Source organism: Barbatula barbatula (assembly GCF_947034865.1).
Source record: "Barbatula barbatula genome assembly, chromosome: 17".
NCBI lineage: Eukaryota > Metazoa > Chordata > Actinopteri > Cypriniformes > Nemacheilidae > Barbatula > Barbatula barbatula.
This window is the reverse complement of record NC_136780.1, coordinates 13,501,390-13,526,298: the sequence shown is the minus strand read 5'-3', so window position 1 is coordinate 13,526,298 and position 24,909 is coordinate 13,501,390. Positions and strand designations below refer to the sequence as shown.

Sequence of the window (24,909 nt, the reverse complement as noted above, 5' to 3'; positions counted from 1 at the left end):
TTCATCAAAGCGGATCCACACCCTTAAGTGGGTCGTCGTGGGAGGATAAAGGTGGCTTGTGTTCACCCGTCATGAACGACAGTAGTTCACCCTCCCTAATGCACCCGCAGACGCGCAGACACACGCGCGCGCGCGCGCTCAGTGTAAAGGGTACCAATTCACCATGCTGCTTGCTGCTGGATGCTGCTAGACCGAGACGCATACACCTCACCGTCGGCTTGGGCTGTATTTCAATATTTTATTCACATGTCCTCATGGCTTCATCGGATGGACTAGACAAGTGCGTTCTGCACAGAGGCAGATCTCAAAGTGACCCGAACATCCTCAGCGAGTCTGGCATTGATCTCTCGCACAGCGCAGGTAAGATGATGCATTTATTGTCTAGAGATGCCATTAGAATAAACGCTCCGGCTCTTAAAACACATCGCTTTTCATTCCCGTGTGAAAGTGGCCCGGTAACCTGCGCTAATAGCCCTCGCTTTGATCTACATGCTGGGAAACACAGTGGACTGTAGGATTGAGATAAATCAAATAACGCCGCATTTGATTCCGTGTCTATTGATGTATCCAGTTGAAATGCATCGTACTAATGCACTACTGGATGTTATCGTATAACGGGACACAATGAGAGAAACTGAGAGCATCCACACTAGACACAGGATACAGATTATGTGCCAACTGTGGCTCTTGTCACAGAATTAAAAGACAAAAACATTCAGTTCATTTCATTGACATTTTGGTTAACCTTTGTCCGTGTTGTCTTTCACGTGTATCGCTTTGACGTGTAATAGAGATTTGATATAGAAGACTTAATGAAATGAGATGCGTTTCTGCTTCTTTGGCAACATCAAACTGGTGTGTCTGATACTATGCTCTGCTGGCCTTCATTCCGCACTGAGACTGCGCATTCAACGCCTCTTGCCTATTGAATTGAGGGGGTCAATGGTGTGCCTTCAGCTCTTTCTTGTAAGCGAAAACAACTCAGTGTGATTTTGAAGACGAGCACAAGTTTATAGTATTTAGGGTGAGCTGAGATCTAGCATCACAGTATACCATTGTCAATAAGAGCATCTTTGGTCATATAACAATCCAAAAATCGAAGAAAGGTGAAAGAATCTTGTATCTTTTTCTATTCTTGCAGTATTTTCCATTTTAATTTATTCATATAAAAAACATAACATTATAAACACGAAGATCTAAAAATCGGTGATTCCAGCATTATGTGACGTTTTAAGGCAAAACTTGAAATATAAATTCTAAAGGAATATATGTATTACCAATATATTAAACCATACGTTTTTATTTGACTAAATACCTGATGATAGAGTCCAGACATCAGGGAAAATATCGGTCTATATATGAGTTTTCCATTTTGAAAGAAAGAAAGGATGCACGCTTTTGAGAGACGGCATACTTTAGGATTGCTGTGAATTAAAATGTACAAACCAAAAGCAACAATGGAGATGGGATGGCTCTTTATAGAATATTAAATATATTTTACAATATTTGAATTTTCATGTGCACATTAATGAGGAATATATTGACTGTTATGGATATCATTTGAAATTCTTTTATGGATGTGACAATGTAGAAAAACGACGGTTTAAAAACTTTAAGAGTGATTTTACATGGGTATTAGACCACCAAAGGTTGATATCTGACTAGTGTGGTGAAAACCTTTGATTTTTTCATCTTACTGTTGACATGGGCATGGAATTGAACACATTTTCCTAAATGCATTTTCGATGAACCTTAACATGTTTTTGTCAAGCTTTGGTTGAGCCTCAATCAACAAGAGACTTGAACTTTGACAGAATCAGGCGAATTCATGATGTGTCATTGCGGGCTGGCAATCCTGCTCGGAGAAAATGGCAATTGATCCATCTTAAAAGTCCAACCCATTGAAAGAAAGACAACTTTTTTTGAAACCCGCGCATTGTCACCTTTAGTTTGTTTGCGAGGTGATTGGTTTATTCTGTAGGGAACGGGGTTTCATCCCGTCTGTGCCGCCAATCAATGATGAGAGTAAGTGTTGTGTTAACCTTTGCCTTCTCTAGTGATTTAAAAGATCAGACTTAACATGACATGCAGGTACCATTACACTTCCACATTGCCATCGCGAGAGCGATGTATCTGTTCACTTTTGAGGCCACAAAGAGGAGATACATTACAACATGAACCTGGCAAGTGGCTCAGATTTTGTTCAGAAATAAAGTCACTTGGCTGCACTGAGTGGCACTTATTTGTTTTTGTTGGTTGCATTCAAATGTTTGTATTACAGGAGGTCAGTGAAAACAGATGAAGTATAAGAGAGTCAAGAAAGATAAATACAGACAGAAATAAAGAGTTTGGTGTGGTCTACTAATGATGTCTTATATTCAGGGTCTTTGTGCTCTAGGTTTTGTGGGTAATGGTTCATTGTCTTTCCGAACATAACATTCATTAATTAAACGCTTGAACGACATGTGGTTGTTGTCTGTCATGCACGCTGAAGAAGACTGCTGCATCACGGTAACTCAGTGCTCACAGATGTGTCTGTTAACACTTTGGATTGTGTGAGAATGATTCTGTTTTTGCTCCTTGATTTTCCATCACATGTATCATTGTTTTGTATTCCAATGTGTGAACTTTACCGAAATCTCTGTTTTGTGTGGTATCAGGACAAATTGGTTTCATTTACCCATCTGATGCTCGATTTAAGGTACTTTCGGAAATGAATTATAGTACATTTTCCTTCTACAACATGAATTCTTCGAATCGATGCGATTTGAGAGAGCAACATATACCCATTTTAAGGGTACTTGGTTCATCCGGCGTATTGAATAATATAAATTGCATAATCACAATTTACGTTAAACCACAAGGGGCAGTTTTCATGTTACAGTAAAATGTTGTAGATCTGCCCACTGTAGTGGACTTGATAGACATCCTGCGTTTAAACCTATTAGTTTAAGTACACCTCTTATAGCATTCAGAGTTGGGCGGGTGTTTAAAACCATGGCAAATGTGTCTTTAAATTACTGGTTACGGAAGCAGTTTCTGCCAAACTTATTTTAATCTTGAGCACCTGTAGAGTAGCACTGCGTTCTTCATGTCTCCAAAAAACTTTAGTTTTCTCATATTTTTTTTCGGAAAAAGCCAAGCTTCCGTGGGCGTAACAATCCGCCAGCTGTTGCATGAAAGTAAATACTGTACAAAGACGTTTAGTTAACTATGGCTCACAGTGTGATCGAGCTATACATATACAATCCTGAATCGGACCCCGAGTCTGTAGTAGAACCACAGCAACTACGACTACAGATGGACGTTGACATTGGGAATTTATCACTTGTGAAAGCTCACGTAAAAGATCACAACACTATGAAATCCTGTGTCTTACCAGTATACATTTCTAACAATTAAAAAAAGCTGTCATTTCAAATAAATTAAAATATAATTATTTTCTACTTTAAAACACTGAAATGGCAAACTGGGGATAACCCAAAATGTTGTGCTGTTTACATTAAATGCACCAATTGCAAACAAAACACAGATATTTGACAACATTTTACTTACCGGCTGTGTTTCAGACTCCAGAACGGTCACTTTTATCGTTGGCACCGCTCCAACATTCAGTGTAAAACTGGAACTTGTTTGAGAAACAATCGTCTTCAAAATGAGGTTCACAAACAAACACATTTTCCCAACTCCATTGCTGTCCGGGATAAACCATTATTAGCTAAAACAATTACAATACACTTTACGCGCCGTGCTCGCCGCGGCTTCTCCAGGAAGGAAACACGCGCTCTTCCGCTCGCTCTCTGGTTCATGCATTGGCGTGCTCTTCTAGGAGAATGGCCAATAAACCATAAGATCCTTTAGAAAACCTTCCGAAACAGGTTTTAGTTCTCGCGTACGAGCACAGAAATACTAAACATGCGTCCAACTCGTTTTTTAACAAGTTAACCATGTTAAGCTTGAGGACATAGCATGTTTAACAGTAGAAAGAAGGCACAATGGATGTAGTAGCATGTTACCACTCCTTTAAATGTTACTTAAAGGCTGAAATACACTACATGACTTTTACAATCTGAACACACTTGCAAACTTTTTGACAGTTTGCAGGGAGAAACAGGGCATCACACACTACGCGATACAATCTGCAGACTAGCGCAGACTTTCTTCAACAAGTCCAGACTGAAAATCTGTTCAAAATTTGAGCAAAAGTCTTGTAGTGTATTCAGCCGTACGATGTAAATGTGATTTGTCATATATTTCATTAGGTGTTGTCTGTAGCAAATATGGTCATTACAGTGTCTTTATTTATGACTAAATTGTCTATGATGCACCACGTGCACCCCATCACTTCACAGTTTCCATGATCTCCCTGCCCTTGAAAATGGGATGAAAATTGACTCTTTATTCGACGTCTGACTTGCATAACCAGAGGTTTAGGAAACTTCAATCTCTTTTTTTAAGACCACATCATCGGTTGTGTTGAACAAGCTTCTTAAAGGGATACTCCACCCAAAAATGAAAATTCTGTAATCATTTACTCACCCTCAAGTTGTTGCAAACCTGTGTTCATTTCTTTACTCTGAGAAATTTTGAAATATGTTAGCAGCTGACATTTCTGGGACATCATTGACTACCGTAGTAAGAAAAATTATTGTAACGGTTTTCTTTTTGTTTCTATTGCCTCCTCATAGACAGAGTCTAATAACAGAACACAGAATATGATATTTTGAAGAATTAAGAAAGCAACAGTTCTGTTGCACCTTTGGCTACATTTTTCCAAATATCTTTCTTTGTGTTCAGCAGTTTGGAGCAACTTGGGGTAATTCATGACATCATTTAAGTTTTTGGATGGAGTATCCCTTTAAGGTGTGTTTATTCCCTTTGAATTGAGTAATAAACACTGAATTTTTCATGAGGAAAACACTGAAAAACGGTCTGCTGGCTCGCTCTTTTACCAAGCTATATCGGTAACGCATAACATTACATTACAATGGCCAGCTTTCTGAGGTTAACTATGACTCATCAGCTTCTCTCGTATAGGGGCTGGTGTGAGCACTTGTTCGCCAGCCGTGAAAGAGTGCGTCTGTGTACCTGATATTTCAGTTTTCATACATTCTCCGCGTCTTGGGTATGATTTGCATAAAATATTTATTTCGACTGACTGTGATTGTGGATGATAAATCAAGCTTAAAGGAGTAGTTCACCTTCAAAGTGAAAATTCTGTCATCATTTACTCTGCCTCATTTCATTTGTCATTTCGAACCTGTACGACTTTCTTTCTTCTGCAGAATGCAAAAGAAGATACTTTGAAGAATGTTTTTAACGGCCCCTCATTCACTTGCATAGAAGCGAATGGGGGGCTGTGGTGTTCTGTTATCAACATTTTGTTATCATCCTCTTCTTTTGTGTTTTGCAGAAGAAATAGAGTCAGACAGGTTTGAGAGTGTCAAGATGGTGAGTAAAGGATGACAGAACTTTCATTTTAAAGGTGAACTACTGCTTTAAAGAAGACATTTTGCTACGTTTGGTAGCATTTAAGGCAGAGTCTGTGTTTCACTAAAGCTCCTTTATTTATTGCCAGTTTATATTATGCTTTTTTTTACTCTCATTATAACATATACTGTACCATGAAACAAAGCTTTACCAAAGGTTTTTTACCACACTGATGGCACAGATGTCAACATTTGATGCTTTATACTCATACGAGGTTTCTTTTTTAAAGCAAGATTTTCCATAGTCTGGTATGTTCTGCTTTCACAATTGTCACATTCAGAACTCTACGTATTGCTCATAAATGGGCACATGATAATCAAAATATACTCACTATTTTAGGGTCAATGAAGGGTCCATCCTTTCTCCATTTGTTGGGTATTATTTACATTTAGTCATTTAGCAGACGCTTTTATCCAAAGCGACTTACAGATGAGGTAAACAATGGAAGCAATTGGAGCAGCATAAGGACAACAAAAAGCATAAGCGCAATAAAAACTAGTCTCATATAGCCGACCACAGTATAGAGAGCTAAGTCGTAAATATTATTCATTCTTTTTTTTGGAAGAGTAGAAAAGAGATAGAAGTCCGAACTGATCGGTCAGGTGTTTACGGAAGGTATTTCTTCTGGTTTGTTAATTCACAGAAATCACAGAAAGAGTCCTTTTTGTCACATCCTGTAACTTTTATTTCCCTCCTTTACAATATTCAGATATTTTTCAGATGTTTACACTCAAATAAAATATAAACAGATGGTTCAATATATTGCTTACAAAAACTTTATCCGAGAGTTAATATGTCACATCCATAACACTGGAATTGCCCCACAATTACGAAGTGCTTCAGTGGAAAAATGGGCATAATGATGGTAGGTTTTGCTGGTGGTCGCTAGGGCATTGCTATGGTGTGGTTTTAAATCCATTGTCATTTTAAAGTTTTAAAGTTTGCTATTGTGTTATAGGTTGTTGCTTACTTGTCTAAGTTAAAAGTGTCCATTCCATGATATTCTGTTGTAGATGTGTCTCAAGTCTCTCCTTCAATGCAGGTCTACTGATCTTTTTTATTAACAATCCACAAACTGCAAGTGCCATGTCCATACAATCTGCAAGTGCCATGAAAATGGTGCCTGTAGCACAAACATATGTGAGTTTTATTCACATCTCTAACCCTGAACGCTAGTAGTGATGCTGGCACATGTCTGTTCATCTGATCGTTTCTCTGGCTTTAAAGAAATCCCGCTTGAGATTTTCTGTCCTTCACACGGACTGATGCATAGCACACATAGTATAGCATCCGAGAGGAGACGAGACCTGACCTTGTCAAGCACAGTTCACTGGCTCCCGGCTCTCCTCAGGCGTGAAAACCGAGCACAACAACAAGCTCCACGGCCTCCCGAGAGATAAAACAGAAAGCACATTAGACGTCTGACAGCGTGTCTGTTTTTAGCTGTGTGTATGTCCCTAAATGTTTTCACGTTTTTGAAAGTGAAGAAAGAGAAACTGAGACGCAGCATCTAAAGTAAGCTGTTCTCAAATTAGTTTGAATGATTCAGTCATGAGCATTTTAGATGTATATGTCTTAATTTAGTTGAACACCAATTATTTTATATTAAATTAAAATGGTGCTATCTTTTCATTTCAGCACTTGATACATTTTATTTGTTTGTGATGAACTGATAAAATTAATACATCTAGGATGACATGAGGGAGACCATTTTTATTTAACTGTTCCGTTAAAGAGTAAATGATTTGTGATTTTTAAGGTCCTATTTTGGAGTGTCCAACAACAAGTTTACGTACAAACAAGGTGTAAACCCTGTTGAAAAAACTAGCATACGACAGTTAGGTAGGTATTGAAGCATGGTAGCTGGTTTGTGCTGGTTTAAGCTGGTCCTGAGCCGGTTTAAGATGGTCCTAAACCTAAACCAGCACATGACAAGATCATGACCAGCTAAAACCAGCAAATGACCACCTTAAACCAAAAGAAACCGGCTTAAACCAGCACAAACCAGCTATCATGCTTCAAAACCTACCTAACCAGCATATGAAAACCTAATCAACTGGGAAAACACTTTCATTTTCTTATATGCAGTCATAATAACATTACTTCTTGACTGACTCAAATGATTCGTTTGGCGATTCATCTGTAGAATCCCTTCCTTTCTGTCAGCCTACTCTGATCTGATTGGTCAGATGGTCTAGTCTGCTGTGATTGGTCTAGCGCGTACAGCGTCGCAGATTCGCAAATGGAACGTAGGCGAGCATCACACCCCGTGACGCAAATCTGACCCAGAACTGAAATTAGAACGACAGACGACTCGTTCGCGTGATTCAGAGTCGACTCCTTTTTTCCCAAGCCAATCATCTTGTTATCCGTTCACTTTCGGTTTTACAACTTGGCAGACCGCTTACATTCACACACAGCAACATAACACACTGCATGAAATGTAATTCAAGGACATTGTAACATGTATCGCACAGTCAACAGATCTGAGTATCTTGGCTTTCTGCTCGTAGTCAGTATTTGCAAGAGGAAATGTAGTTAATTTTGAAGGGACAATGAGCAATGCTCTTGTCATAAAGAGCAGCTCACCTTCAGCATGCCTCAACCATGTGAAATACTTTAGAAACCTTATTTGTCATTCATACCTTCAGTGCCACGCAGTCGGAAGTCGCCCAGCCAAGCCAGATTTATTGTACCGTGTCTGTTTGCTATTCAGTGTTCTTTTGAGCCGGCCAATGAGAGAAACGTGGCAAAATATTAAATGTTAAAAGAATAAAACATGACTGTAAAACAGGATGGAATAGAGAGATTGAGTGGGAGTGAGAGAAGTGGGAGGGGGGGAAGGGAGGTGGAAAAAACAATAGGGAGACGCAGAAGGTGAAAGAGACTTAAGTGACTCACAAGAGAGTCAGTGTGGATTCATTAAAGAGCAAATATAACAATAGGGAGACGCACTACTTCTATCGCAAACCATGACTAACACGCTCACATAAGAGTTTACTCTATATATTGTTAAAGGTTGTGTAATTCGTCGCCTTGGAATTATATCTGCGCTCTGAGTAGTTTTGAGATCAAATCTCTTTCGTATATGAAAAAGACAGAGACCCTTAATGTTTTCTAAGTGTACAATATCAAAATCCTCTATGTAAATGGGGATTTTTTTTGGAACCTGTCATACGCACCTTCCGCTTATCATTATACCGTTCTGTCTGCAGAACATTCATTAAAGCAATCATTTACAAGCACAGAATCAACAACATGACATCAGTGTTGTAATAATGTATAAAAAAAGTCATATTTACATGCTTTTTATGACATTTATTTCATATTTTAGGACTAATTTTCTTTTTCAAGGCAAGCATGAAACGCAGTGCTAAATGTTTTATCTAGTGCAGATGTAAATTTTTAGTTAGTTATACATTATTTTTGTAATAAATTGACAGCAATAGTACTTTATAAAGTTATTTACAGGTATTTATAGATATTTGTTCAGGTAAAATGAATAAATTCCTTAATAAAATATTGTTTTATTTGCAACCATTTTCAGAGGAGGAAAGAAACTGCACAAGCTGTCAAAACAACAAAAATATGCAAAGTTGTCAGACCTCGAATACTGCAAATAAAACAAGCTCATATTTATTTAGAAACGACACAATACCAATGTTTGGAGCTTTCTTGTCTCTCGGCATGCTCTCGGTCTTTCACATGGATCACTTCGCGGCACTCCTTAGGTTTGCTTTTGTCGGAATTCAACAGACACTGGACTGAAATGGCTGCCATGCATGCAGAAATGCTGTTTAAAACAAATCTTGAATGTTACATTTTTTCCAGTAGGGTAAAAGGGTAAATAATTCATGCATTTAAAATGAAAGTCTTTGCGGCAAGGCATTACACCAGAATAAATGTGAGATTTAAATGTGAGATTTGTATGATAAAATCGCGTACTAACATTTTCTGTGCATATATTACATTTTTATCATCATGTAAAGCTGATAACTTAAGCAGTGACAGTCGGAAGGCTATGAGAAAGCGAGTGTTTACATCCACAAATCAATAACACAAGATTCATATTATTTATACAAAGCCGGACGTTTATACGCCTTAAACAAAAGCCCCACACATTCTATAAATATAAAGCTCAAACAAAAGATTATAAGTGCTTTCCCAAAAATGTCATGCTTCCTTTAAAACTCTCTGGAATTGTTTATTGTATTATTGAGAGCATGTTACAGATCTGTACTTTATTTTATATAAGATTTACTCAATGACAAGACGCGTCTACATTTAGATTAAGAACTTTAAATTTAGTTGCATGAAGATGGTTTGTTCTTCTCAGCAGGTCCAATGAAAGAGGTCAGGAGGCCATTTGTATCCCATGATGACTAAACATACACTTAGAATATTAAGCCATCATAGTTATCATCTAAAATGTGATGTAATATTTCACGTCTATATTATATCACACAGAGAGTAAAGGTACAATAAAGTTTACAAGCAAACATAGCTCCACGGAACAGTAAACAAATTAAATGCTTATTTATTTATTTTCTCTAATGGGGTTCAATGTCTTGCTGTATGTCTCTTTCTTCTGTGGAACACAAAATATATTTGGAGAAATGTGTTTTGTGTTCATACAGTGGAAGTCAACGGGTGCTAATGTTGTTTTGTTACCAACATTCTTCTTCTAAATATCTTCTTTTGTGTTCTTCCCATGAAAGAAGGTTCTCAATGACTTGAGGATGAGCAAATGATGACAAATTTTCCTTTTTAGTGTGAACTGTCCCTTTAAGACCCAGACTGCACCTTCAGGTCTTGGTCTTTTCAGTCAGTGCCTCCGAGAGTTTGTAAAGCTGTAGATGTAACGGAGGGTCAGGGCTCTGTTTGATATAAAGAGCCAAAGTGGTTAATGTGACTGAAGCAACAGTGGCCAAAGCATAGAGCTGTCTCAAGTCCTTTTAATCCTCATCAGAGACTTGTAATTTAGTGCGTTCCACTTTTAGCATCTTGAGGAGGCCACGCCGCAGGCAGTTGTCTTCTGACAGATGGCTGCGCAGCCGTTGAGCCGGGGGGTAAACTATGGGGTTTCTTCTTTTGGACGAAAGCGAGTGTTCGTTTCGCACACTAAACTACCTGCTCTCATGAGCCATTGATGGGGCGCTGTGTGAGATTGTCTATGGATTTGAATGTGACTCTAAGTATCACCAATGAAACTGCATCAAGATACTAAAGATTTGTAATGAGACTAGTGGACTGGATTCGCATCGAATTTTAAATTGAACAACCTTTTTGAGTTTTCGGAAATTGACAGTGTTTGGAAAATGGCAATGAAGTTTACACTAGCTTTAGAAACAACACAACCGCTCTCAGATCAGCCCTGAATAGTGAGGACCCCCAGAATCTTTTATTACAATTCATTTCAATGAAGCTCACATTCACGTGTCGCCTATGCTTGGATTAATGTCATTGATTTATTGAATAATATTCCTGATCAATTTCAATTTTCAATTTAAGTTTGCTTTAGTGGCATGACAAAACGTACATGCCTATTTCCAAAGCATTTGCAGCTGTGCTGCGTACATATTGTGCAATATGTAAACAAACGAAAAGAAAGATAATATAGTAATACAATAAAATAGAATTGAATAAATAAAATAAAAAAGTGTGATGTATGCAGTGCACTTAAAGTGGTTTATAATATAATATATGTACATATATAAAAACAAATAGTTTAGACTAGATTTACTAAATCAAAATATGCATTTAAGTAGCAGAATAGGGGGATATAATAATATAATGTTACGAACATATATTGGAAACATCGGGTCAGGGCAGATTTATTGTTTTTCTTTCGCTGTGACAGGCAGACACATATTGTGCAGCTAACACACAGCAGTCCTTGTGTTCTCCTAACAGACACGGCCGTTTCTCTGGTGTACGGACTTGATTTTTCCATAGAACACTGTACTAATCTCTTACTTTCATTTTTCAGGGGTGACATCACAATAGCAAGCTTTTCCGAAGTATCTGCTCAAGACAAATGGCTTTAGCACACTGATTTATTCTGTATATAGTAAGAGGCCGAGTCTGGCGTCTTTAAGACTTCTTCAGACCGAACGAGCCCCAAAGGACAACCGGACAACTCAATTACATTTACATACATTAATTTCAGCTTTTGCCAATACCAAACAGCATTATTAAATCAACCATCCATCACACGCGAGTTAAAAGGTTGGACCTGAAATGCAACACCAGGCGATAGAAAGGTTTATTCTCTTGTGCGTTTTTTCTCAGCGGATAAATAAAATGAGATTGAAGACGTGTTATTGAAGTGTTACGTACCACATACAGTATGTTCTTACATTTATTTGTATCATGTCACTAAAATGTAGAGGTATGACCAGTATCCCACGAGACGAGACAAGACACGAGAGTTCACGAGAACGAAACGAGACAAAACAATTTGCCTTTTTGAGAAATCCTCAATAATGAAATATCTAGGGAAACATTTTCTCTTATTCAACTTATAACACAAAATGCCATAAATGTAGGCATTATAAAATCAACTTGTATTTTATGAAACAAATTACACTAGAGCGGTTTGGTTAGAAGCATTATTCCAAATATCTTTCTCTGTGTTCATCAGAACAAAGACATGTATACACATTTGGAAAACCTCAAAGGCGAGTACATGATGACAGAATTTTCATTTGTGGTGACGTATCACTTTAATGCGTGATAGACGTGCGTGAATGTTGAAACCATCCGTCTAGCGCGTGTTTACATAGAGAAACGTTGCTGGATGGAAAATCACGTCGTCTGCATGTCATTGTAGCTCACAGCAGGGACATACATGTGCAGTTATTATCGTGTTCTGTACAGTAATGAAAACAGGTCGCACCACAACAAAATGTGGACTCACACAAATGCTCCCGAATATATTTTGAGGTCGCACAGGTTAAATATACGTAGCATATGCAACTTAAATTAGTTGCGATCTCGAGCCCAGCACCAATTGCGTGAGGATGCGGTGTTCTCGTCAATGTCAATGTAAAACTGACAGTTGACTCAAGTTGTCAAAATGTTCCTCTGAAGCTTCTCTCTTCCATAATAACATAATTTTGCCTCATATTTATGTATTTCTTTGCTTAGTATCCGTGTAATAAGCAGTATACAGATTTCTGTGTCTTGATCATCCTCTAAGGGTTTCATTTGCATTAATGACTGTATTATCCTTATGTTTTTCTATATACGTCGGTAATTATATAACAATCTTCATTATTAAGACATTAACAAATGCTTGCGTATGCTCAAATATGCCTATGAGTAATCATTTCATGACATTTTAATCTGCAACGATATATAATGTGTGACAGTGTTTGTTAATGTTTCTAGTCCTTTTAAAAAGATACCAAATGGAATTTCCCATTAAGCGCTTTGGATTCAATCTGTCCTACAAACAAAAGAAAGGAAACAAAACACTTGATATTGTGTGCAGAGCGTTTTGATGAACAAGCATCACAATGAGCGTTTTTACGTTTGTTTAGATGGTAGATTTGTTGACAGAGCTAGAAATGTGCCAGTCTGCAGTGTTATATTGGGTTTTGTTGGATTTTCCAGTCTCTCTCTCTCTTTGCACTCTGATTCTGTTCATCGCGAAGACATTTGCCACATTGAAAGCGTGTTCATACTGTGACAGATTAAAGCCTGTGAACTTCTAAAATAAAAAATAACATACATATACAGACAAAAGTATAGCATACGCTCTTAAAAATAAAGCTGCTTGAAAGGTTCTTCACAGCGATGCCATAGAAGAACCATCCTTGCTTCCACCAAGAACCATTCAGTCAACCATCTTTTTCTTACCTTCTTATAGACCGTTTCATTGGTTTAATATTTATAAACCGTTTCAACCGTTAATATTAATTTATATTAGTATTTTATTGTGTAATAATTGTATGAAATGAACGATTCGTTGAATTTTGTTTTATGTTCCTTTTGTTAAATAAACAATATGTTGAATTGGGTCCTGTAGTTCGGTCGCATTTAAAGAAACCGTATGGCACATTGACATCTAGCGGTATCGCAGTCTAAATTCATAATATTGGCAGTTGTTTGCAGTTCAGTGATCTTTCAGTATGACGAGAGACTTATGCACAAGATGTGCATTTTTCAAATGTACCTTAAATGAATGTTATGTTACGTCTATTTTTATGAATTATAATATGATTTAAAAGTGGCAGGGCATCTTCAATACTAATTTCACCGTCCTCATCCATCATGCTGATATCACGAGACCTTGATGAGAGATCTTGAGAAATGAGATTGAAAACGTGATATTGAAGTATTAATGACCACAAACAGTATGTTCTTACATTTCTTTGTATCATGTCACTAAAATGTGGTGGTGTGTGTGGTGAGGTGTGACCAGACACTTATCCCACGAGACGAGACAAGATACTGAGTTCACGAGAACTTCACATCGTGCATAATGTACAAAACACGAAGGGATTAATGTGATGATGTGTAGCTTTGCTCGTTCTGTAGTTCCATCCCATTTCCCCCACTAGTCTCCCCTCTAGCAGCTTGTGTTGTTTCGGAAATAATCGTACAACTTTTATAAATTTGATCAAACTAAATACACTTCGAAGATACGAAGTATGCGATACTACTGTATTGCAAGATGAATATGAGATTATCAGAAAATGCCTGTGATACGGAAAAGAGTGTCGACAAAAATGTAATTCCTGCAAATATAAACTTTTCTCATTGCAAACAAAATAAATGGAAACTTGAGTATTGTTTAAACAATTCTCAGGGTGCTTGATAAAATGCGATGAGAACATCTCTGCAAATTTTTGTCAAAGGGTGACTACAGTGAAAATGCTAAAATATCGTTTTATATAATTGTATAATTTTCCTGTTTTGGAAGTTGCATTTAAAATCTAGTTGCTTTAAAAATAACGGTCATGCCAAATGCATAAATTGTTTTAACAGTAATACCATAAAATGAGTAGAAGATTGTATTCTACAATAGCATCTTCTCTTTGCATCTAAAGCATCAGTATCGCAACACAAGATGGTGTGCTTAATTTTTATGCATTGTATTATTGTGAAGACATTTAGTGGATACGGTCAGGTATTTGCTACCAAACATTTGGCATGATTTCAATGAAATCGGAAACGTGGGCATCTCTGGCACCCAGCCACTATGCAGGCCTCTGCACTCACTGGCTTTCTGTTTATAAAATGCCGTGCTGGGCTCCAATAATAACGTCATTTCAATATTGTCCTTTTTGTTTGGTACTGGATTGTATAACTCCTTTTAGGATTCATCGGCTTTCATAACCGGACATTTTATTAGCGGGCGTATAAAACCCAGCTGTGAGATTATGTGTTATAACCTTAAATTACATTTATGTTCATTATACAAAGCAAATGGGTTGTGCGGTATGACACCAGCCAGTCTTGAATCATCCCTCCCTGCATTGAAGATAGGATAGTATGCTTGATATTATATGCTATGAAAGAGTGGGCCGTGATTGGCTACACTGGGTCTTCTGTAAGCGCTTCCGTATAGCAACAGACCCCCCTCCCCTCCGCACACCCCCTCCCCATTTCCCCATCCTCCCTCTCCTCAGACAGTGGCAGCCCCTCATACCGCGCTCAAATTCTACCTCCGAGGGGGCTTCGCTGCATCTGGAGGAGCGGTAACCATAGTAACAGCTAGGTGCTGACCCTGCCTCTGCTGACTCGCCTCAACACACTGTTATTCAAGCTTGACCTGGATTCTGTAGCGTTGGTTAGTCGGGCAAAAGACACTTGCTCGATTGACCCGCTTCTTTTCTAGTACGTGGTCAGCGATCAGAGGACCACCATGCATGCGGCTCGGCACCTCTGGCTCTGTGACGGCACTGGCCTGCCACCCCTGCCCACACGGCACTATTTCAGTACCAGAGTGCTTCGCCGAGGGTTGACTCATTTACTGTATGAATGGAGCTGTTCCTATGTGTGAATATTTTAAAGGATTAGTGTAGCCTGCCGAAGGAAATGATGCTGCTGTGGGTGTTGTTGTATTAGGATTTGTGTGCTACACCATGCAGTTATTCTTCTGATGACACATTTTTGGGGCTGCATGAGTATGTGTATGCGGGCGGGCAGATGGCAAGACATCAACCAGAAGTGTCGGTAGGTTTACTGTCCATTGGCCCAAAAACTGGAAAAATTCAAGTGCTAGTGGTAGCTTTTGTTTTCCGAAAACTTTCTGAGCATTTTAATGAGAAAGTTCACTCATAAATACAAAAACTTTCATCTTTTATTCACCCTCATATCGTTTTAAACCTGAATGACATTCTTTCTTCTGATGGAGACAAAATAATGAAGAATTTTGCTAACCAAAAAAACCTCATTGACTTCCACTGTATGGACACAAAATCTTCTTCTGTGCTCCACATATAAATTATTTTAGTTTGTTTACATTTTAAGTTTACACTGGCATTGCCAAAACTCACAATTCATTTCATTTGGTATTTCACTTTCCTTTCATGCCTGTAGCTTTATGTAGGTAGATCTGTCAGGTTTTTTTTATAATCAGTGCTTTGTGGGTCTGAATTATCATTATGGGCTTAATCTTTATATCAGTTGCTTTAATCGCATTACTGTCTTAATTAAGATCAGGTCTAAATGAAGCAGCCAGTTGGGGACGTAAAGCACACATTAGAGTCTGTATAAATTTAGTCCAATATCATCTGTCAGTACAGTCTGCACTGGACATCACTGATGGAAGCTGAGAGCATTTGTCTGGTCTGTTACAGATGTGATGGAGCAGCAGCAGGTTCTGCGTTCCAGCTGTCTGGTGTGTGGAGTTCACACCCCTCCCATCCGTCGCCACAGTAAGCTGGCCACGCTGGGGCGCATTTTCAGGCCGTGGAAATGGAGGAAAAAGAAAAACGAGAAGATGAAGCAAAGCTCTACAGGTAAGACAAGCCATGCCTTGATGCCTTTTCACATGCTGGTGATATAACAAATTGTGTGAATTAGTTGATATTATATATATTATATTAGTGTAAATATACGTTTATTATTATATTAGTGTGTGTTTGTAAAAAAATTGATGTACCTTAAGTCATACCTGTCAACATTTGGGTACCAAAATCCAGGAAACCTCAGAGCACACCCCTCCATCCGCTCGGGTTCTGGGTCACTCTGTTCCGTTAGCGATGCCGGCTAAAGTTATGACAGGAGTTCAACAGAAAAAATGACGGCAAAACGTGAGTTTCAGGGGAGAAATAATGTAAATTCATTAAGTAAGGTCTTTATACACCCCCGAGGACATCTCAATAGATGTCAGTAGATCCTCCAAAAACGTACACACGGCACATTTAAGTTCTAAAAAATATAATAATAATAATAATTAAGACATTTACAATACAAATATGTTATTATTAGTATTATTATTTTTGTTTTTGTTGTTATTTAATGTTTTAATTGATTTAAATCAATAAGTCTAATCATTTTAAGATACAAAAGAAATACAATAATTTCTAATAACTATATAACTATTTGAAACATTAACTATCAACAGGGCAGAAGTGTAGAGCAGATATGCTTGTTTTAGTGTTTAGTTTTGTGAGAGGATAATAGTGCAGTACAGTGAGAGAAGCTGTGTGATGTCTCTGTGGAACAGGTTAGCTCAGGATACAGGCAGGGCTGTAAAGGGTGGAGCAGCCAAAATCTGTTGTGCAAGACCATGAAGGTTACAGTTGTTACTGCATTGATCTTACTGAGGAAAGGATACTGTGTAGGTGTATTACAAAGGTTAAGAAATACAGTCTTTAAGAGCCTGCTTGTAAATAATCATATTAAGGTTATAGAGTCTTTGTGAATGGGCTTGACCACCACAACATTTCCACTGCTAATGGAAAGCTTTATCTATCGAGCTATACCATAAAGATGCTAACCCTCTATTTGATCAGTATTGAGCTTTAAATCAGATGCAGACAGGTAACACAGATGCATCATCTATGATACAATAGACACTGAAATGGCAATTGTTATCCGGAGGGGCATGTAGAGTATAGATGCTTTCAAAGTGACAACATAAACAAACGTTACTTTTGTAACCCTTAACTTCCGGTACACATTGACAAACAATAGAGCGCCTGTAGATTATTTCTGATAACAAGCAAAATAAACCTAGAAGAACCTTTACTTGGCTAAACTTGTATCTCCAATATATGAATTTAGACTGCGATACCAAGTTTAACCACTAGATGTCCATATACCATACGTGAGTCCCCGTGAACCAGAAGTTGCCATCATTATTTTGAAGCATTTTGAGTGAAATAAAAAATTACAGAATACCAAGAGGAGAAACTCAGTAGAACGTTCCATTGCAAACAACGCCCTGTGATTTTTGCCATTTTGGGGTGAAAGCTTTTTGCTGTCGCGATGGCTATATCAGCTGCTTTGTTAAAATGATAATACATGATGACGAACGCCTTGGCTCGCTAGCAACCATGTCAGATATAAAGCATTTTCACCCCAAAATGCTGTTTCCCAAAAGGTTTCGCCTCTTGGTATTCTATACTCTTTGGTGAAATGGTATTTCAAATGAGAAAAATAGTGGGCGTGGCTTTTGTCTTTCTCTGCGAATTGATTGGATGTATAAAAACAGCCGTTGCAAAGGATGTTCATTTTCAGATTTTAACTAAAGATTATGAAGGGACACGTATTTTGAAAAGAGGAATGACCCACATTGAGAAACTATTTACAAAAACACTGCAATATTACATGAAAAAATAAGGATTGTTATTTTATTTCACTGGGACTTTAAATGCAACCAAACTACAGGACCCATTCAACAAATTGTTTATTTTTATAAAATGAACATACAATAATTCAACAAAACTTTATACAATAAAATAATTATATAAATTAATATGAACATAAATTAAATTAAATATAAATAGTTATAATATTAGACACTAGCCAAACACAGACCCGAAGTTAACTGCTGTCCCGGCACACGCGTCCAATGAAACGTTCTGTAGTGTGAGAAACAAAAGCAAGGGCGGATTCTCCGGGGACACCTCAGGTAACACTGATTGATGATTTATGATTCGGAAAGGGAAAACAAACTGCTGTTTGTCATTGGACCAGAGGAGTTTCCTGCCTTACTGATGCCAACAGCTGAAAGGCAGAATCAAACACAGACCTAACTTCCAGAGAGAGAAGGAATATTAAACAGCCCCGAGTCAGCAGAAAGACAGAGGTCATTTACAGCCCTGAGGAGAGCTGTCTCTGTGCAGAGGACAAGATGGAAGGAAAAGATTTTAAAGATTATTGTTTGTCCCTGTCACTGAAAGGGTGGAGCATAGAGCCAGATGCACCAAGGTCATAGGTTTAAAAAACTGAACTCTGATGATTTCTGATGCCCCTCCATTTCTTAAAAAAAGGTTTGTATTGAACGTATTTGTCATCTATTTAGTCATCAGTCAACTGATTACAAACCTAGACCCTTTTTTTGGTTGTTCTTACTACAGAAGTGAGTACAACCCTCACAATTTAGATCTTTTCATGTGACAACACTGAAGAAATGACACTTTATATACTTTACAATGACTATGTTAAGTAGTGAGTATAACAGTGCGACTTTGCTGTCCCCTCAAGATAACTCAACACACAAGCATTAATGTCTAAACGGCTGGCAACAAAAGTGAGTACACACCAAATTGGGCCCAATTAGCCATTTTCCCTCTCCCATTTCCTTAGTGTTACAAGGTCTCAGGTGTGAATGGGGAGCTGGTGTGTTACATTTGGTGTTATCTCTCTAACTCTCTGATATTGGTCACTGGAAGTTCACCATGTCACCTCATGGCAACGAACTATCTCAGGATCTGAAAAAAAGAATTGTTGCTCTACATAAAGATGGCCTGGGCTATAAGAAGATTGCCAAGATCCTGAAACTGAGCTGCAGCACGGTGGCCAAGACCATACAGCGGTTTAACAGGACAGGTTCCACTCAGAACAGGCTTTGCCATGGTCGACCAAAGAAGTTGAGTGCACATGCTCAGCATCATATCCAGAGGTTGTCTTTGGGAAATAGACATATGAGTGCTGCAGGGGTCGGGGGTCAGCCTGTCAGTGCTCAGACCGTACGCCACACACTGCAACAAATTGGTCTGCATGGCTGTCGTCCCAGAAGGAAGCCTCTTCTAAAGATGATTCACAAGAAAGCCCCCAAACAGTTTGTTGAAGACAAGCAGGCTAAGGACATGGATTACTAGAAGCATGTCCTGTGGCATGTCCTGATGAGACCAAGATAAGCTTATTTGGTTCAGATGGTGTCAAGCGTGTGTGCGGCAACCAGGTGAGGAGTACAAAGACAAGTTTGTCTTGCCTACAGTCAAGCGTGGTGGTGGGAGTGTCATGGCCTGGGGCTGCATGAGTGCCTGCGGCACTGGGGAGCTACAGTTCATTGAGGGAACCATGAATGCCAACATGTACTGTGACATACTGAAGAAGAGCATGATCCCCTCCCTTCGGAGACTGGGCCGCAGGGCAGTATTTCAACATGATAACGACCCCAAACACACCTCTAAGACCAGACACTGCCTTGCTAAAGAAGCTGAGTGTAAAGGTGATGGACCTAAACTCTATTGAGAATCTGTGGGGCATCCTCAAACGCAAGCTGGAGGAGCACAAACCTTTCTGACATCCATTAGCTCCATGATGTCTTCATTGAGGTGTGGATGATGACTCCAGTGGCACATGTGAAGCTCTGGTGAACTCCATGCCCAAGAGGGTTAAAGCAGTGCTGTAAAATAATGGTGGCCACACAAAATATTGACACTTTGGGCCCAATTTGGACATGTTCACTTAGGGGTGTACTCAGGCGGTTTTAGACATTAATGGCTGTGTTTTGAGTTACAAACTTAATCAATCTAAATGACATTTCGTTAACGTGCATTACAATGAGAAGATTGCAATAATACAATGTATTATCTAAGTCCATATATCGCTGCTGTCATTCTAAAACCTCATATCTCCGTTTCTTTTGCCATTAATCATCATTATTAGTCACCCTTTATGTTAGTCACTGGGTTTTTCAAATGACTAATATACAGGTATTTAAAAAAGTACAGTGCTTTTTACAGTTCCTGAAAAACAGCGAATTTGGACACCAGAGCTTTCAGAAGGACAATAACCGGGTCGGGGGTCTAGTGAGGACATTGCCACTCCAGATTTCTCTCGGGCATATCAAATTAAACATTAATTTATTTCATTGGACAACTGAATTTTTCTTTAAAAATGTTTTTAAAATGTGTGACTAATAGTGAAGAAAATTAAAGAGACCAGCATGTGAACACGTCTTAAATACTAGTCTAAAAGCATTCCCGGGTGATAAGAAGATTTGAGGGAAATAAGAATGAGGAAGCAAACTTAAACTCTTGAATGTTCATGTCTATATGCACCTTAAGTCACGTGGATTAAATTGCCTGCCTAATGCATACGGTAAATTTAAATGATGTGGGTTTAGATGTATGTGTGTAAATATATTTGTATATGTTTATACTATATATTTGTGTGTGTATATATATATTATTTATATATCTAGGCTCAAGTATGTTTGACCAGTGAGTTTATTTGAGATGACTTATTGTGGTTGTTTGCAAGCTTATAATAATTGAATTGATCTCATGGAGCCATCATGATTTCATTATAGTAGATTATATGTATAATAATAATTGTCAAATGTCTAAGAAATCACTTTGACAGAGAAACGACGGTGCATATGTAATGTGTGTGTAATAAAGGCCACAACAGAGACCCAACGGCGGTGTACATAGAGCACTAAACCAAAGACCAGAGGTTTACAATCCACAAAATATAGCCCAAATAATATTCCTGAATCACCATATACTTACATCACAATCACATTAGCCGGATGATGACACAGATGGGTGATGGGTTGGTATGTGCGTGTGAAGAAAAGCACAGGTTGAAGGTTAATATGTGTTTGTCAATCTAATGAACGCTCATCTGTGTATAGATGTGGCCCTGGCCTGTGGACTTCACTCTCCAGATATAAGCTCTCCCATCCAGGGCATCTCAGATGCAGAGATCCGGCTGCCGGGCTCTCAGGGGCCCATCCTCAGCATCAGTAGCATGGAGTACCTCAGCTCAGAGCAAGACAATCTCCCTACCGGTGAGTGAGCTCAATGACACTGGAGATGATGGGGAAACATTGGTGATAAGGGTCAATACACTTGACCCTACCAATAAAGCTGCTTTTAATGTTTAAACGTTAGTTTTAACACAGTAGGCTGTGTAGAAATGGGAAAGCTGTTGTAGGTTGAATTTCACAAACTGTAAACACCGTGACAGAGAACATACCTGTAGACAAATTTGACTACATTTTGGGAAAGTCTCCAGTATGTATAGGACACACCTGTTTACACCTTCAATACTGTTTGATAACTTTCCCAGGAAGCACCTAAAGAAAATGTGTACAGCTATACTTTAAAATACTCTATTTGAGCTCAAATATAAAAAAGTTTACTTTTGCATTAATAAAAATAGCATGTCCCAGATCATGTCAACAGGTCATTTTTCCCAAAAGCATCATTAGGCAACTATGGTCGCAAGTTCCTTCGTTCCAGCTTAGGTCAACATTACAAGTGTGTCCCGAAACAATCGTTCCAACGATAAAACGCTAGCAGCATAGCAAACTTGTGTGGTTGGAACTACAAGTCTCGAGATTTGGTTAGAAGCGTAGTGCTATGATGCCTGATCCTACGTGCTCCAGGACCCTGGGGAATCCCTGGGCGGACTGATGTAGAAAGAACCATATGAATAAAACAGCGAAAAAAAACAAAAAAGATCAAAAATGCGATAAAATGTGGCAGATGCCACGAATCGTACGGAGAAAAATTTCAGCCCGACTGAGAATTTCGCGCCAAGAGCTGATTGACACGTCCTGACGCGTGAAGACATTCCTCTTCGCTTGATGTTTTTCGCATAAAATGATGAAATAAGGAACTATTCATGCGCGTAATAAATAGCGAGGAACACGCTGCTTCGCGTTTGGTGTGAACACAGCATTAAATCCCCCAAACAGGTGCAATGAGTTTTGTTTTGTTTTCCATTTTTGTTATAGATCATTTGGCAGTAGACACATATTTTGACAGTTCGACAAATTCGAACGAGGAGGAAGAGGAGGTGGTTCCTGTAAATGAGAATGAAGACGTTGATGAGGATGCCGAGGACGGAGAAGAAGATGAAGACGATGAACCACAGGAACAGTCTCCTCCGAACAGTCACTGCGATCTCGCGTCCCAACTCAGCGCTGAGGAAGGTTTGTTCATTCCACACTATGACAAACACACTTAAGCTCAATTCTTGCGTTACGTGACTTTGTTTGTTTGTTTCTGCAGACCCGAGTAAAATCGCCATCGCAGCTGTGCCTCAGTCAAACTGTTTTCTCACGAAAGAATTATCCAGAATCCCTGACGGCCCCAGTCCTGTGGTTTTACGGGGGCCTTTTGGCAATGCTACTGGTTCGCCACATATAGGCACCATGCGTCCGCCGCTGCCCCCTAGCTGTATAATAGAGGAACTGCACCGTGCCCTGGCAACAAAGCTAAGACAAGATAGGTAAATATGGTCATATAATTATTATTCATATCTCCCGATTTGAGTTTGGTTTGTGGGAGGTTTATAATACGTATCATTATCAATAGCATCGAGCGGGAGCCAAGTGGAGACTGTGAGAACAGGAAGGAGGCAGAGGAAAACAAGGAGAATGTTAGACAGGACCACTGCTTCACCGATGCTTCAGGAATCATTTGTGACATCGACAGCTGGAATGAGTCTGTCATTTCTGGTGGGTTTATCGCATATACAGTAGTACTACAATAAAGAATCGACAATAGTCAACTTGTCCCTCAGGTAATTAAATTGCATTAAAATACATTTTGGGTTTTGGGTTTTGACTGGTTACATACTGGTGAAGTGTTCCCTGTGTTTACTGGTTTTATGGTCAAAATGTAAAAACTGAGAGGTGAAGTTATCTCTTATGGAAATACAAATAGCCTGTCACATGTCACCAGTTCTGAACTTGTATTAGAAAAAAACGCACAAACATAAATTCCTTTACACACACAATGTTGTCAATCATTGCTGGTAGAAAGGTTAGATAATCATTTATATCATTGTCTGTAGCGATCTGTCGTCCTGTAGTGTCATTTAATGGTAAAAATATGAATCTGTGTGCAGGCACATTGCCAAGGAGAATGAGGAAGGAGCTGCTGGCTGTGAAGCTTCGAAACCGGCCCAGCAAACAGGAGCTGGAGGACAGGAACATTTTTCCGACACGGAGTGACCAGGAGAGACAGGAGATCCGGCAACAGATAGAAATGAAACTCGCCAAGTGAGTCCCACATGTGTTATCCAAACATATCAAATATTACACCGCCCCCTGCTGGTGTCTTTCAGACTGTGAGAGCATGAACACAAATGATGAATTCTGCCTAATTATAGCGTCTTATTAATATCTAGTAAATCTTGCTGTTATGTTCGGTGTATACTTTATGCATTTCTTTCAATAACACAATGTAACACATTTTTGCACAAGTTGTATTTCGCTTACATTTTACAGTTTAACATGCTGAATACAAAAAAATCACGTATTTTTCTTTTATCATAGACGGTACTCACAAAAAAATACCTAAAAACTATTTTCACACATTTATACATTTCAGTATTATTACTCACACGCATAGCTCAAAACAACAGTTTAATATAAAAGTTACTAAAAATGAGTCGTACCAAAACTTCAGACGTGTACGTTTGATCGTTTTTGTCTTTTATGACTAATACTGTCCTCACCAACCAAGTTCCAGACGTAGCCACCCATCATAGCTTCATCCCACCTTCCCTGTGCTGCAGAAATGTCTAGAGTACAGTGACAACTAGAAGATAATTGTTTTAATATGTGAAAACGTGTACAGTTTTTCTTTATGTGCAATATACCGATATATGGTGATAAATGAGCTTAATATACACTAAAACATTGATGCTACATGAAAATAAATAGAACCACAATTATAAGCACCACAGAACCGTACACAAGCTATAAAAAGGTCGAGCGAAACAAAACATTTTTACACTGTGTAATCATTCCCAAGTGACCTAAAGACAGATAATACTTTATAAATAGATTTATAAAAAACAGGTTCATGTTGTGGTCCATCTGGTTGTGTTATTATGTATAGGTGTGTAGCTTTCATGAGGTAGGTTTCTGGACTTTGACATTAGATGTTGAACTGTCACACCCCTATATAAAGACCATAATTGTTCCGTCTAGTTCGAAGCAACACATCAACAAACACTTTAAAAGGGTATTATACTTACACTGGG

At 38.6% G+C, this 24,909-nt stretch overlaps 1 protein-coding gene across 1 annotated transcript in view; it reads left to right on the top strand.

Moving 5' to 3' along the window:
- The first annotated feature begins 153 nt into the window (after positions 1-153).
- phactr3a (phosphatase and actin regulator 3a) overlaps positions 154-24,909 on the top strand; it is a 30,164-nt gene continuing 5,408 nt past the window's right edge. The window contains exons 1-7 of the mRNA XM_079477658.1: positions 154-360; positions 16,302-16,463; positions 21,542-21,697; positions 22,649-22,846; positions 22,926-23,145; positions 23,232-23,374; positions 23,767-23,920. Of these exons, the coding sequence (XP_079333784.1) occupies positions 255-360; positions 16,302-16,463; positions 21,542-21,697; positions 22,649-22,846; positions 22,926-23,145; positions 23,232-23,374; positions 23,767-23,920 (1,139 nt within the window). The 5' untranslated portion in view covers positions 154-254. The remainder of the gene's footprint in view (positions 361-16,301; positions 16,464-21,541; positions 21,698-22,648; positions 22,847-22,925; positions 23,146-23,231; positions 23,375-23,766; positions 23,921-24,909) is intronic.